The 14,501-nt window shown below is 43.6% G+C and overlaps 1 protein-coding gene and 1 long non-coding RNA gene across 8 annotated transcripts in view; one reads left to right on the plus strand and one right to left on the minus strand.

The window, feature by feature from the left end:
* Positions 1 to 7,803, plus strand: part of SLAMF6 (SLAM family member 6) — a 40,278-nt gene extending 32,475 nt beyond the window's left edge. Inside the window, exons 3-8 of one of the 7 annotated variants that reach the window (XM_017864870.1) lie at positions 1,297 to 1,560; positions 2,000 to 2,110; positions 2,449 to 2,487; positions 3,517 to 3,596; positions 5,436 to 5,507; positions 5,856 to 7,803. In XM_017864870.1, the coding sequence (XP_017720359.1) occupies positions 1,297 to 1,560; positions 2,000 to 2,110; positions 2,449 to 2,487; positions 3,517 to 3,596; positions 5,436 to 5,507; positions 5,856 to 5,903 (614 nt within the window). In that variant the 3' untranslated portion in view covers positions 5,904 to 7,803. Of the gene's footprint in view, positions 1 to 1,296; positions 1,561 to 1,999; positions 2,111 to 2,448; positions 2,488 to 3,513; positions 3,597 to 5,435; positions 5,508 to 5,855 lie in introns of all 7 variants that reach the window. The other 6 variants (XM_017864869.1, XM_017864876.1, XM_017864871.1 and 3 more) reach the window with 6 other exon arrangements.
* Positions 1 to 14,501, minus strand: part of LOC108524051 (uncharacterized) — a 96,295-nt gene that overhangs the window by 43,521 nt on the left and 38,273 nt on the right. The window lies entirely within an intron of this gene.

The following is a 14,501-nucleotide window of genomic DNA, read 5'->3' on the forward strand; positions in this document are numbered from 1 at the left end:
TTGAGACAGAGTCTCGCTCTGTCGTCCAGGCTGGAGTGTTGTGGCCGGATTTTAGATCACTGCAAGCTCCGCCTCCCGGGTTTACGCCATTCTCCTGCCTCAGCCTCCCAAGTAAGCTGGGACTACAGGCGCCCACCACCTCGCCCGGCTAGTTTTTTGTATTTTTTAGTAGAGACGGGGTTTCACCATGTTAGCCAGGATGGTCTCGATCTCCTGACCTCGTGATCCGCCCGTCTTGGCCTCCCAAAGTGCTGGGATTACAGGCTTGAGCCACCGCGCCCGGCCCAAAGCCATGATCTTAATTCAGGTCTTCCTGACTCCAAATCCAACACTTTTCCCATACATGAAAACTCTGTTCTGGTAAGATTTCAGTACAGATACTCCATAACCCCTACTCAACTAAGCTTAAAGCACTACTCAGTCTCTTCTAGTCACAGAATTGGAGTCATTCTCTTCCTGGTTGGGTCACCTTTACTTCAAACCTTAGGCCAAGGCTAAGTCAGTGGCCTTTTCTGTTTTGCTCCCATGTTCCCATTGGTTCACAGTTACGTCTTACTAGGCAATATTTCCTGGTCTTTGCTCTCAGAAATATCTGCATCACGTCTTCTCACATGCCTAGATATGCTGCAATTCTTTGCTCCCCAGAATTGCCTGCTTGCTCTCTCAGCTTCTTCACTTCTTCCTCCCCCAGTTCTTTGGTTCTCAGCATTTTCCTTTCTCTCTTGCTGACCTTCTACATCTGAGTCTCTTTCTCACTATTGGAGCCAGCTTTAGATACAGTGAGAACCAGGATCCCCATAGATTTAAATTCCCCAAGGAAGTGATGCTTCCATCTTCCACCCCAGTTAGGTAATTCTGATAGCAGAGGAAACAGGACTCTTGCACCTGGTCTTTTGGCTTCTGACCTCACTGAGGTGCCCTCAGAATTCTCAGCTTGGTCTCCAAATTGTCTTTACACAGGGGCAGAGTGCAAGTACTAGAAGAGACCCCAGGGATAAACTGGAGCCCAGAAATATAAAATGACCACCCCAAAACTATCCAACTAGTTGATGGAAACCTCAGTCTCTCCCTTCCCACTTCTTCTGCTGGCTATCCTGTCCCATACTGATGTCCCACATCATTTGGTCATCCCAGACCTTGCTACCATCAATTGGGCAATAAAAGCAGAGTCCTTTACAGAGTCTACAGACCATAATATACAGCAAAGGTGAAATACATTGAGGTGAAGGATATTTTTCACAGGGGGCTGAGCCAAGACATTTGTCCTTAATCTGGATCTTATTTTTCTGCAAACAGGACAACTGAGGAACATACAAGTTAACAATTACAGTCAGCTATTTCGGAATAGGACCTGTGAGATCCATCTGACTTGCTCTGTGGAGGATGCAGATGACAATGTCTCATTCAGATGGGAGGCCTTGGGAAGCACACTTTCAAGTGAGCCAAACATCACTACCTCCTGGGACCCCAGGATTTCCAGTGAACAGGACTACACCTGCATAGCAGAGAATGCTGTCAGCAATTTATCCTTCTCTGTCTCTGCCCAGAAGCTTTGCGGAGGTAACAGCTTGCCTCAGGTCTGAGAGCCTTGAGCAGCTGTGGGGTGTAATGCGTCCTCACATCCTACATAATTTCCAAAACAGTGGCCCAGTGGGAGGCAGAAAATGCTGCTGGGAGGGGACAGATGCCCTCTGGAGCTCTGCATCTCTCAGTACTCCCAGCAGATTCTCCTTCCTTCCTCTCCATTCCCCAACCCCTCCTCCAACCCACTCAGAACCCAAAAGCAAAGGCCTGGGAAGGTACGATTGCTTTCTCCCCACCACTCCACTGGGCCCCACCCTCCCCTGCCTGCCACATAGGACTCTCACCCCAAAGCCTCTGGGTATAAATAAACCTACCTAGCCCCCAAATATGGCCTAGAAGAGGCTCCATGAAGGCTCCAAGAACAGTGGGCCTCACTTGATGTGTCTCAAATGTCATTTCTTTTTTCTCTTTTCAGATGTTAAAATTCAATATATAGATACCAAAATGATTCTGTTTGTGGTTTTTGGGACATGCATAGTCACCGGTTTCATCATAGTGCTGTTACTTGTTTTGAGGAAAAGAAGAGGCAGGTTTCCTTTCTTCCTACTTGTCTCCTCTCCAGGGTTCCAGGGATTGAGAGTTTGGGGCCTCTGATTCCCAAGGATCTCTTGTGGAGGACAGGAGGAGGGAGGGAGGCTGCAAACCCCGGCTCAGCTAGTCCACTGAGATGATCCTGGGGTGTGATCTTGCACCTGCTAATATCCTCAGAGAAATATCCTACAGGGAAAAGTAGGACCCTGTCTCAGGGCTGCTTGCCCTTCCTTTTGGGTCCCCTCCCACCACATCCCAACACTCATGGGGTTGGGGGTGAAATGCCTCTCCCACTGCTGTCACACATTTAAATTTTCTGGTTTTATTTTTCAGATTCTCTACCTTTGTCTACTCAGCGAACACAGGGCCCTGGTGAGCATTCAGACTCTTAACTCTCCATCATAAAGCAGATGGGAAGAGCCAAATGGAAGAGAAAGGGGGATGGCAGAGGGCTGGATAATGACAGAGGAAGGAGTCAGAATGTCATTACTCAGACCACATGGTGTGAGGGGAGATGACCTGTAATCATGGGTCCTACATGGTTCACAGGCACAGGCATGTGAACCAGTCACTCACACAGTTTCTCTTGGTGATATCAGGTTCATTCACCACCCTGCTGATGGAGACACTAAGTCCCAATGAAAGGGATCATCCCTCGTCACCCAGCAAGTCCAGGGCACAGGCAGGATTAAAGCATCCAAGGCACAAAACCAAACTGTCTGACTGCATCATTACTGTTGAGCCAGGGTTTTGGCAATGGATAGACACAGTGGAAAGAGAAAACATGATATAGAAACACAAACACAGGCTCTGGACTCAGATTGGCTTTGGGTCTCATTTCACGCATGAGTGATGCATGACATCGCTTGTAAAGGAAAAGGCATAAGGTCTGAAGCCAGAAGACATGAATTTGAGTTCCTGTTTCATCACTGCCTGTATGGCTTTGCACAAGTCAGTTAAGTTTTCTGAGCCTCCAGCTCCTCATCTCCAAAATAATCAAATCCACTATAGGGACCTCTGAAAAGCTTAATAATATCCTGTATGTGAAATAACTGGCTTGTTATGTTTGCCAACAAGGTGTCTTTAGCCCTTCCATAGGCAGTGCTATTTGGTCCCAGGAGCTTCCTGACCCACATGTGAAGCCTGAGGGAGACTCTGAAGCTTTAGGGGACCTCAACACCACCTCCTACCCCAAGAGATGTGGTCAGAAATAGACCACATGACTGAGAAGGTTCACCCAGAACTCCAAAGACTGTCAAGAATGAGTGATCCCTCAGGAAAGCAGGTGCTTCAAACACCTGCCTATCTGGGGACACAGTGGGCACTGGGGAGGGCGAGGTCCTGGGAGAGCAGTCCCAGAGTCCTTCTGCCATTGACTGTGCCTTCCTATGTTAACAGCAGAGTCTGCGGGGAACATAGAGTATATTTCAGTCTCTCCAGTGAACAACACTGTGTATGCTTCAGTCACTCATTCAAACAGGGTGAGTCCTTTCAGCTTTATATGCCATTGTGTTGTCAGTTTTACAGCCATTGTTCACAAACTTGTCACCATAACCATCTGACTGATCAAATGACCATTGAGGGGAGGAGAAGACAGCCACAGCAACAGGGGCAGCAAAGTTATGTGCTAGACCACTCTGGTGTCTGCCGTTCTCACCCTTAAGGGCATGTTTATTCATACCCTGCTTTACACCGTTTTCCAACTGCTTGATACATCAGTAAGTTTTGTCCCTTCAGCTTAATTACAAGCTGACTGAAAGTACAAATTATGTCTTCCTCTCTCTTGCCCTGTATCCTAGCCTAATGATCAGTAAATACTTGCTGAATGGGTCAGAGTTCCACTAAGTTTGAAAGTTTCCTATGGACATAGTTCCATAGCAGGGGACTGACTTCTCACTGTGGATGTAGGGGTCTTAGGGGAGCTCAGAAATAGTCTCTCAAGAGGGGAAGGGGGCACAGTAGAGGCCACTAAACCATGAGTAATGTTTCACTCCTCCCCTCTCATCTACAACATAACAGGATGGCCTTGGTCAAGCATCAGCAACTCATCTGTCATGCATCCGCAGCTCCCCACCACCCCTAAATAAAGGACCTGCAGGTGGCACGTCTCTAAATAATACTATACATTTTGAGAGGCCAGTTTTCATGTCTTCTGAAAAATAAGCCAGGAAAGCTTAGCATTTTCCAAATTATGTAAGCAATGATCTATCTAGAAATCTTGGATTCCCTTCACCTATATTTGCAAAATATGCTCCTTGATGACAGGGAGCAAAAAGGGGTACTCTCACTTGCTCAGACATTTCTATTGCCTTTGCAAATTCCTCTTGAAGACAAGTTAACTCACACTCTGACAAACCAAAACACTAATTTCCCACAAATGTGTTAGCTTTCTGTTTAGCAAAAAGGAAAAAAAAAAATGTGCTTTGGAGAGTGCAGTGGCGCAATCACAGCTCACTGCATCTTAACCTCCTCAGGCTCAGGTGATCCTTTTTCCTCGGCCTCCTAAGTAGCTGAGACTACAGGTGCGCACCATCACATCAGGACAAATTTTCTACTTTTTGTGGAGACAGGGTTTCGCCATGTTGCCCAGGCTAGTCTCAAACTTCTGCACTCAAGTAATCTGCCTGCCTCATCCTCCCAAAGTGTTGGGATTACGGGCATGAACGATTGTGACCAGTCGAGGTCTTGATAATTCTCTAAATACTTCTTTAATTTAAAGTGTCAAAATCTTTGAGTAGATTCTTTGAGGGGCGTAGGGACTTCTGCTATTATTTCTGTAATGTGCATTCCACGCAGAGTCGTTCTTAAGGCCAAGTGTTCCTATTCTACCCATTCCCCATGCTTGAGGAGACCCCAATGACATGATGACCAGGCAGTTAGAATTATAGCAAAAGATGGAGCAGGCAAAATGGGCAGTTTCAGTCATAACTAGTAAAAATTTGAGACAAAACATATAATATAACTATCTGGTATATAAGTTCTTTCTTAAAAAATGGAGGAAGGAAAGTAGAGGTGGACAAAGGACAAGAATACTTCCTTCCCTTCATACAGCAAGGCTGTCTTTCTCTGGCTCTTGAGCCCACTGGTTTGCTGCCATGTTGCTCTTCTGTTTGGGGCTCAGGAAATGCCACTAAACCCTCACAGATTTGTTAGCTAGTGGTGCTTGGTCTTCCACTAAACATTCCCCGGCCTTCCTCTGGAAGAACTTTGACATATTCTCTTTTTTGTCACACAGTCTTTCCTAAGAATATATCTATATATATCTATGCATTAATCTCTTTGTCTTGGTATAAGTCAAACTGGTATGATTCTTTTTACAGGAAACGGAAATTTCAACACCTATAAAAAATGCTACTGTCACAATTTACTCCACAATTAATCATTCCAAAGAGGTAAACTCATGATTGCTCCACGTTTTTATATTCTTGCCTCTCTCCACAGACCTATGATTTTGCAAATAAAGTAAAAATAAAAGGGTCATCTTACAGATGCACAAACACCAGCAGCATACGGAAAGTCTTGGGACATCACCAAAACATATCCAACAAGTTATTTAGTGTTAGGGTCACCATGCATAACCGAGTTTTCAAATTACATTTTTTTAATTTAATCCTGCCCTGTGCTGTCAATATCTCTACTATCTGCCTGTCAGTAGTCTCCAATCCTCCTCTGTAGTTATGAGGGGTGGGCTGAGATTCCAGTTCCAATTAACCTACTTCATCTTCCTCTTTTTCCCACAGAGTAAACCCACTTTTTCCAGGGCAACTGCCCTTGACAACGTCATGTAAGTTGCTGAAAGGCCTCAAAGGAATTCAGGAATGACACATCTTCTGATCCCATGAGAGAGAACGAAGAGCAGGAAGCTTGGTTCCTATTGTTCCTGGCAAAGGAATTTGAATATCTAGGATAGGATTATCATCTCCTCTCCTTCAGATTTAAAACTGCTCACCTGGGTCAAACACCTAAGGATAACATCATTTCCAGCATGTGATTCAAACAATATATTCCAATCCACTTCAGGCCAAAACATGCTAAAGATAACACACCAGCACATTGACTCTCTCTTTGATAACTAAGCAAATGGAATTGTGGTTGACAGAGAGTTTATAATCCAGAAGACAACCATTTCTCTCCCTTTAGAAAGCAGCAGGATTGACTTGTTGAGAAATAATACAGTATGTTGGTTATATGTGTACTCTCTGGAATTAGATGGGCCCTGCTCATATCCTGATACAAGTTGAGCATCCCTTGTCTGAAATGCTTGGGACTAGAAATGTTTCAGATTTCAAATTTTTTTCAGATTTTGGAATATTTGCATTATATTTACTGGTTGAGTATCCCAGATCCAAAAATCCGAAATTCAAAATGAGTATTTCCCTTGAGTTTCATTCATGTCAATGTGGTGCTCAAAATCTCAGATTTTGGAGCATTTTGGATATTGGATTTTTGGATTTCGGATGCTCAACTTGTACAGTGTTTATTAGACGCATCTCCTGGGACATATTGCCTAACCTCTTGGAGCCTTAGTCTCCCAGACTGAAAAAGGAACAGGATGGTATCACATCAGTTCCATTGTTTGAGCCAAGAATCTAAGTCATCCCTGGACTCCAGTGTCTTTGTCACCACGCCCTTTGGACTCCACCTTAGAAATATTTCTTGGACCTTCCACTGCTCCCCCAACTCCTTGACCACCATCCTGTATCCCACCATCACCACCTCTAACCTGAATCCTACCTTAACCTCAGAACAGTTCTCCCCACTTTTGTTCTTGTCCCTCTCTAACCTCCTCTCCACAAGACTGCCAGAGTAATGTTTTTAATATAAATTGGATCCTTCAGTTGCCTGCTTAAAACCCTGAAGGCTTCCCAATGCACACGAAAGAAATATATTTTCCACGGCCCTGGATGGTCTGGCCCACCTCCAGCCTCAGCTAGCTTTACCCTTCTGACACTCTCTATGTAACCTCCCTGATCTTCTTTCAGTTTCTCTATTAAAGGAAAAGTTCTTTGTGTTAATTATTTACATCTTCCTGCAGGCCTTTCCTCTGCCTGCTGGGGTCCTCCTATTCTTTATGCCTTAATTTAAATATGTCACCTCCTAAGAGAAACCTTCCCAGACCACTGTATCTAAAATGAATCTTCTAGGCTGGGTGTGGTGGCTCACGCCTGTAATCCTAGTACTTTGGGAGGCCAAGGTGGGGAGATCACTTGAGGTCAGGAGTTCAAGACCAGCCTGGCCAACTTGGTGAAACCCTGTCTTTACTAAAAAATACAAAAAAGTTAGCCAGGTGTGATGGTGCACCCCTAAAATCCCAGCTACTTGAGAGACTGAGGCAGGAGAATCACTTGAACCCAGGAGGTGGAGGTTCCAGTGAGCTGAAATCGTGCCAATGTACTCCACTCTAGGTGACAGAGCAAGACTCTGTCTCAAAAGAAATAAATAAAACTAAACAAAATAAAGTAAAATAAAATAGATCTTATTATTCTGTTATAGCTTCTATGTCACTTATCGCATCATTAAACAGTTATTTTTACTTTGTTAACATCTATTTCTCCCACTATACCCTAAGCTCTTCAGGAACAGAGACTGTTTTGTTTATCACTGTAACCCTAGCACCTAACACAGTATCCAGTATATGGCAAGTGTTCAAAACAAATTTTTAGTAAATAAATGAATATGTAATGGGGTTTTGTGAAAATGAAATAAGACAATACACCTGGAATCCTTAGCATAGCTCTCAGCCACATAAAGAAGTTCAATAAATGGCAGTCAGCATTGTTGGTATCATTACTGATATAATTAGTACAAATTAATAATAGTACAAATTAATTATTATTACTGAATTACACAGAATCATCTCACAAACCTTCAGCACAACAAGACATATGACAAAGACTAGCTCTCAAGACCACAAGATTCAAAGGGAAGGGGTTGGGGAGTTGCAGTGGGGATGAACTGAAATAATGGCTGAAAAGAATAGAAAAGAAAAACAAAGCTCATCAAAGTTAATTAATCTCAAATGTTAGCCATCAATTACATCATTAGTCAGTGGAGTAGGACAAGACAGGGAAGTTTAATCAAGAAGAAGGAAGAGTTTCCAAGGAACAGGTTCATGGAGACTTCAAAGAAAAGAGAAAAAAGAGGGTTACTGCCATGTTCATGCAAGATGACCTGAAGCTCAGGGGAAAGCTCACTGGGCAGGTAAGAGAGTGCTTTCCTTTCAAGCAGACCTCCCCCCCAAAAAGTAGTAATTTGTGTGTGTGTGTGTGTGTGTGTGTGTGTGTGTGTGTGTGTGTGTGTGTGGAAACTTTGAAGACTTCCAAGCTTCTTCAGAGGAGGAAAAGGAATAATCTGTAAAGTCAGTGCAGGTAGAAAAATATTTGCAACATCTAGGGTGCCCAAAATCAGCAAGAAAATTAGGGGATATGTCACGGAAGGCACTACTAATTCATCTAGAGCAGGAAATCTACCAGAATCTACCCTGAGTCTGGACTGCACTGGGGAGGATCACAGACAAAACAAAAACTAAGGGCATATCTGTGGATATCTAAGAAGTGAGTAAGAAAAGAACTCATAAGAAAATTCAGCTCACATATCATTATAGACCAGTTACTAAAATACAGACTTCCTGATTGTTTTATTTCTTTCAATCTCTTCAACTTTCTCCCTTTTTATCATAAATACCACACTCTCTTCTCTTGGCTTCTGTAACACTACATTCCCCCAGTTTTACTCCTTCCTTCCTAGCTGCTTCTCAGGCTCTTTGCAGATCCACTGCCTCCTCCACAGGACCAGTAAAGACTGAAGCTAAGGCTCACATGTGGGTCCCTTTCACTTCTCCATCTATGTACTCTTATCTGATGTCAGCCATTCCTATTGCCTTGATAGCATTTATAAGCTAATGGTTCCCAAACACATCTTAAGTCCTGACCTCCTGGCTTACCTCATTAACTGCCTACTTAGCATCGCCATTTGCATATCTGGTAGATATATCAAAGTTTTTTAAAAATCAAAACTCTTGGGCAGATGCGGTGGCTCACATCTGTAATCCCAGCACTTTGGGAGGCCGAGGCAGGTGGATCACTTGAGGTCAGGAGTTTGAGACCAGCCTGGCCAACATGGTGAAACCCTGTCTCTACTAAAAATACAAAAATTAGCCGGTGTGATGGCAGGCTCCTGTAATCCCAGGTACTCAGGAGGCTGAGGCAGGAGAATTGCTTGAAACCGGGAGGCAGAGGTTGCAGTGAGCCAAGATCATGCCACTGCACTCCAGCCTGGGCAACAGAGTGAGACTCTGTCTAAAAAAATAAAAATAAAAACAATCAAAACTCGATTTCTCTTATCAAGCCTTTTCTTCTACTGTGCTTTTTCATATCAGTAAATGGTATTGTTATGGGACACTCTCGATCAGATCTCCTTTACAAAACTGAAAACTACTCAGTACTCACCATATAACTAATCATTTTTGTTTTCTTGTGGGAAACAAATGGATTTAATCAACAGTAACCTAATGTATTGTACTGAAGTTAAATACATTAAGACCCGGATGCCCCATTCCCAAAAGATAAATTATGCCTTTTGCAAGCAGGGAAGAAAACATGCAATGCTTACAAAATTCCTACCAAAAAACAAACTTTCTTTGCCCAGGAGGTAAGCTTGTTCTTTAATATTTTCATTATAGAATTGAAGAAATAGTAGCCCCTTAAACTACTTTGAATAAGGTAAGATGGCTGTGATTGGCTGTCCTGGAAAGGTAATGAAAGGGAATAAAAATACTCTTCCCTCTCTGCCAGCCCCCAGTCATTCCCACTGCATGGTCACAAAATGTTGACAAGGCCTACAAGACCCCTACTCATATCTCTACTCCTTTCACAGCATTCCAGCCACACTATTCTTTATTCAGCTCCTAGAATAATCCAGACTCTCCCTGCTTCTGTGCCTTATGCATGCTGGGACCACATCCCTATGAGGCAACAATTAGCTGGTGCTGAGTAGCCTCTGTCCTATTCTAAACGGGGCTTGCACTTCACATTTCACTTCTGGCCTGCCCTGCCTACTTCACTAACTTATGATACCTACCTAGTACTGAAAATAGTTAAGTTTCCAACCTCTTACCTACACCATAAAGCTTTGCCCCACATCATGTTGGTCAAAGGAGCACATTAACTAGTCCCAAAATAACAATGTCTGATCTCACTTGTCCACACCCCATGCCACCCTCAAGTCAACACCTGAACCCCAGGTAGCTTTAGGACACTTACCTGAAGCTTTTACCATTTAGCCTCCCTCAGGGTTCTTTGTGTACATTGATATGAGGAAGCAGGGCCATAGCTGGATGCAGAACAGAGAGAAGGCTACCCTGTCCTAGGTCACTGGATAGACATTTCACCCTGAGTTTCAAGGTGATGAAAAGAATGGGCTAAGAAGTGACTTCTCAAATGGAGGGGGAGCAAGTCTGACCCCCTGACTTTCCCCTTCCCAGAGGCTATCTAAAAGCACTCCCTGTGGGAAGAAAAGAGGGGGACATCATCACTGACCTTTTACTACCAGACCTCTAGAATGAATGGCTATGTCCAAAGCTTTCGCTTCCTCACCCCTAGCCCACTCTTCTAAAGCTGCATTCTTGGAGGATATCAACCTCTAGAGGCAGAGATCTTTTCTCTGCATTCTGGTGCTCCCTGCAGCATTTGACATTACACAATCCCCCCATCACCCTTGAGGTTTCCCTCCTTTTAATGCCCATTATCCTAGTTTTCTAGGTCACATCATCCTAGTTTTCTCTTTCTGGCTCCTCCTTACCTCTCTCGCTTAGTTTCTCTTATTATTTATGTCCTATAATTAGATTTGTTTCCCTAGGTTCTGCTGACTGGGTATCTTCCTGGATGTCTCATAATCACCTTGTATTCTGTTGTTCATTCTCCCTTTGACTTCTAATGACCCAAGGAATGAAGAACATCCCTCTCAGGATGCAACAACAATCCAAAACACAGGGTGAATTCATGGCAATTTAAGACACAGGGGGAAGTAATTCCAATATCTAACTTCCGAGCACAGAGATTTTCAAAGGAAAAAGGGTGTGGGAAAGGAGCCTGCCTGTGATAGGGGCAGAATGTGCCGTTTAAAAGGGCATAGTCAATATTATATTATATTTAGAAAACAAAAAGTACCCATTAAACAATGAATCCTACACATCATTTTGTTTAATAAATACTTATTATTTAGTCATTCATTTAGTAACCACTTAACTGCCAACTGTGTGCCAGGTACTAAACTAAACACTGGGGATGTGACCTTGAACGAGATAAAAATGGCCTCCATCCGGCATCATGCTACCTGACTTCAAACTATACTACAAGGCTACAATAACTAAAACAGCATGGCACTGGTTCCAAAACAGATATATAGACCAATGGAACAGAACAGAGGCCTCAGAAATCACACCACACATCTACAACCATACGATCTTTGAAAAATCTGACAAAAACAGGCAATGAGGAAAGGATTCCCTATTTAATAAATGGTGTTGGGAAAACTGGCTAGCTGTATGCAGAAAACTGAAACTGGCTCCCTTCCTTACATCTTATATAAAAATTAACTCAAGATGGGATTAAAGAACTTAAAATTGTAAGAGCTAAACCCATAAAAACCCTAGAAGAAAACCTAGGCGAACATTACCATTTAGGGACATAGGCATGGGGCAAAAGACTTTCATGACTAAAAGCAACCAAAAGCATGGCAAAAAGCCAAATTGACAAATGGGATCTATTAACTAGAGAGCTTTGCACGCAAAGGAACTAATTTCAGAGTGGAACAGGCAACTACAGAAGGGAGAATAAATTTTTGCATCTATCCATTGGCAAGGGGTTAATATCAGAATCTACAAAGACACTTAAACAAATTTACAAGAAAAAAAACAAACGACCCCATCAAAAACTGGGTGAGGGATATGAACAGACACTTCCCAAAAGAAGACATTTATGCAGCCAACATACATATGAAAAAAGGCTCATCATCACTGGTCATTAGAGAAATGCAAATCAGGGAGGGTCAGGCAAGATGGCTGAATATGAACAGCTCCAGTCTGCAGCTCCCAGTGAGATCCACACAGAAGGCGAGTGGTTTCTGCATTTCCAACTGAGGTATGTGGTTCGTCTCATTGGGACTGGTTGGACAGTGGGTGCAGCCCATGGAGGGCAAGCCAAAACAGAGCAGGTCGTCACCTCACCCAGGAAGTGCAAGAGGTTGGGGGATTTCCCTTTCCTAGCCAAGGAAAGCTGTGAGAGACTTTACCGGGAGGAATGGTACACTCCTGCCCAGATACTGTGCTTTTCCCATGGTCTTAGCAACCAGCGTCTAGGAGATTCCCTCCAGTGCCTGGCTCAGCGGGTCCCATGCCCACGGAGCCCAGCAAGCTAAGATCCATTGGCTTGAAACTCTTGCTGCTAGTGAAGCAGTCTGGGATTGACCTGGGATGCTGGAGCTTGGTAGGGGGAGGGGTGTCTGCCATTGCCGAGGCTTGAGTAGGCGGTTTTATGCTCACAGTGTAAACAAAGCCACTGGGAAGTTCAAACTGGGCAGAGTCCACCACAGCTCAGCAAAGCTGACTGCCTCTCTAGATTCCACCTCGGTGGGCAGGGCATCTCTGAACAAAAGGCAGCAGCCCCAGTCAGAGACTTACAGATAAAACCCCCATCTCCCTGGAACAGAGCACCTGGGGGAAGGGGCAGCTGTGGGTGCAGCTTCAGCAGACTTAAACGTCCCTGCCTGACAGCTCTGAAGAGAGCAGTGGTTCTCCCAGCACAGCGTTCAAGCTCTGATAATGGACAGACTGCCTCCTCAAGTGGGTCCCTGACCCCTGTGTAGCCTGACTGGGAGACACCTCCAAATAGGGGCCAACAGAAACCTCATACAGAAGAGCTCTGGCTGGCATCTTGTGGGTGCCTCTCTGGGATGAAGCTTCCAGAAGAAGGGTCAGATAACAATGGTTGCTGTTCTGCAGCCTCTGCTGGTGATACCCAGGCAAACAGGTCTGGAGTGCACCTCCAGCAAACTCCAACAGACCTGCAGCTGAGGGGCCTGAGTGTTAGAAGGAAAAGTAACAAACAGAAAGGAATAGAATCAACATCAACAAAAAGGACATCCACACCCCATCCATAAGTCACCAACATCAAAGACTAAAGGTAGATAAAACCACAAAAATGGGGAGAAATCAGCACAGAAAGGCTGAAATTTCCAAAAACCAGAACACCTCTTCTCCTCCAAAGGATCACAACTCTTTGCCACCAAGGGAACAAAACTAGACAGAGAATGAGTTTGATGAGTTGACAGAAGTAGGATTCAGAAGGTGGGTAATAACAAACTCACCCGAGCTAAAGGAGCATGTTCTAACCCGAAGCAAGGAAGCTAAGAACCTTGAAAAAAGGTTAGATGAATTGCTAACTAGAATAACCAGTGTAGAAAACAACATAAACGACCTGATGGAGCTGAAAAATGAAGCACAAGAACTTCATGAAGCATACATAAGTTTCAATAGCCGAATCGATCAAGTGGAAGAAAGGATATCAGTGATTGAACATCAACTTAATGAAATAAAGTGAGAAGACAAGATTAGAGAAAAAAGGGTGACAAGAAATGAACAAATCCTCCCAGAAATATGGGACTATGTGAAAAGACCAAATCTAAGTTTGGTTGGTATACCTGAAAGTGATGGGGAGAATGGAACCAAGTTGGAAAACACTCCTCAGGATATTATCCAGGACAACGTCCCCAACCTAGCAAGGCAGGCCAACATTCAAATTCAGGAAATACAGAGAACACCACAAAGATATTCCTCGAAAACAGCAACCCCAAGACACATAATAGTCAGATTCACCAAGGTCGAAATGGAGGAAAAAATGGTAAGGGCAGCCAGATAGAAAGATCAGGTTACCCCCAAAGGGAAGCCCATCAGACTAACAGCAGATCTCTCAGCAGAAACCCTACAAGCCAAAAGAGAGTAGGGGCCAATATTCAACATTCTTAAAGAAAAGAATTTACAATCCAGAATTTCATATCCAACCAACAACTTTTCTTAAAGAAAAGAATTTACAACACAGAATTTCATATCCAGCCAACAACTTTTCTTAAAGAAAAGAATTTACAACACAGAATTTCATATCCAAACATAATTATGAAACGGTTTCATAAATGAAGGAGAAATAAAATTCATTACAGACAAGCAAATGCTGAGAGATTTTGTCACCACCAGGCCTGCCTTACAAGAGCTCCTGAAGGAAGTACTAAACATGGAAAGGAACAACCAGTACCAGCCACTGCAAAAACATGCCAAATTGTAAAGACCATCAATGCTATGAAGCAACTGAATCAACTAATGGGCAAAATAATTA

Source organism: Rhinopithecus bieti, unplaced genomic scaffold (assembly GCF_001698545.2).
Source record: "Rhinopithecus bieti isolate Rb0 unplaced genomic scaffold, ASM169854v2 scaffold_77291, whole genome shotgun sequence".
Classification (NCBI taxonomy): Eukaryota; Metazoa; Chordata; class Mammalia; order Primates; family Cercopithecidae; genus Rhinopithecus; species Rhinopithecus bieti.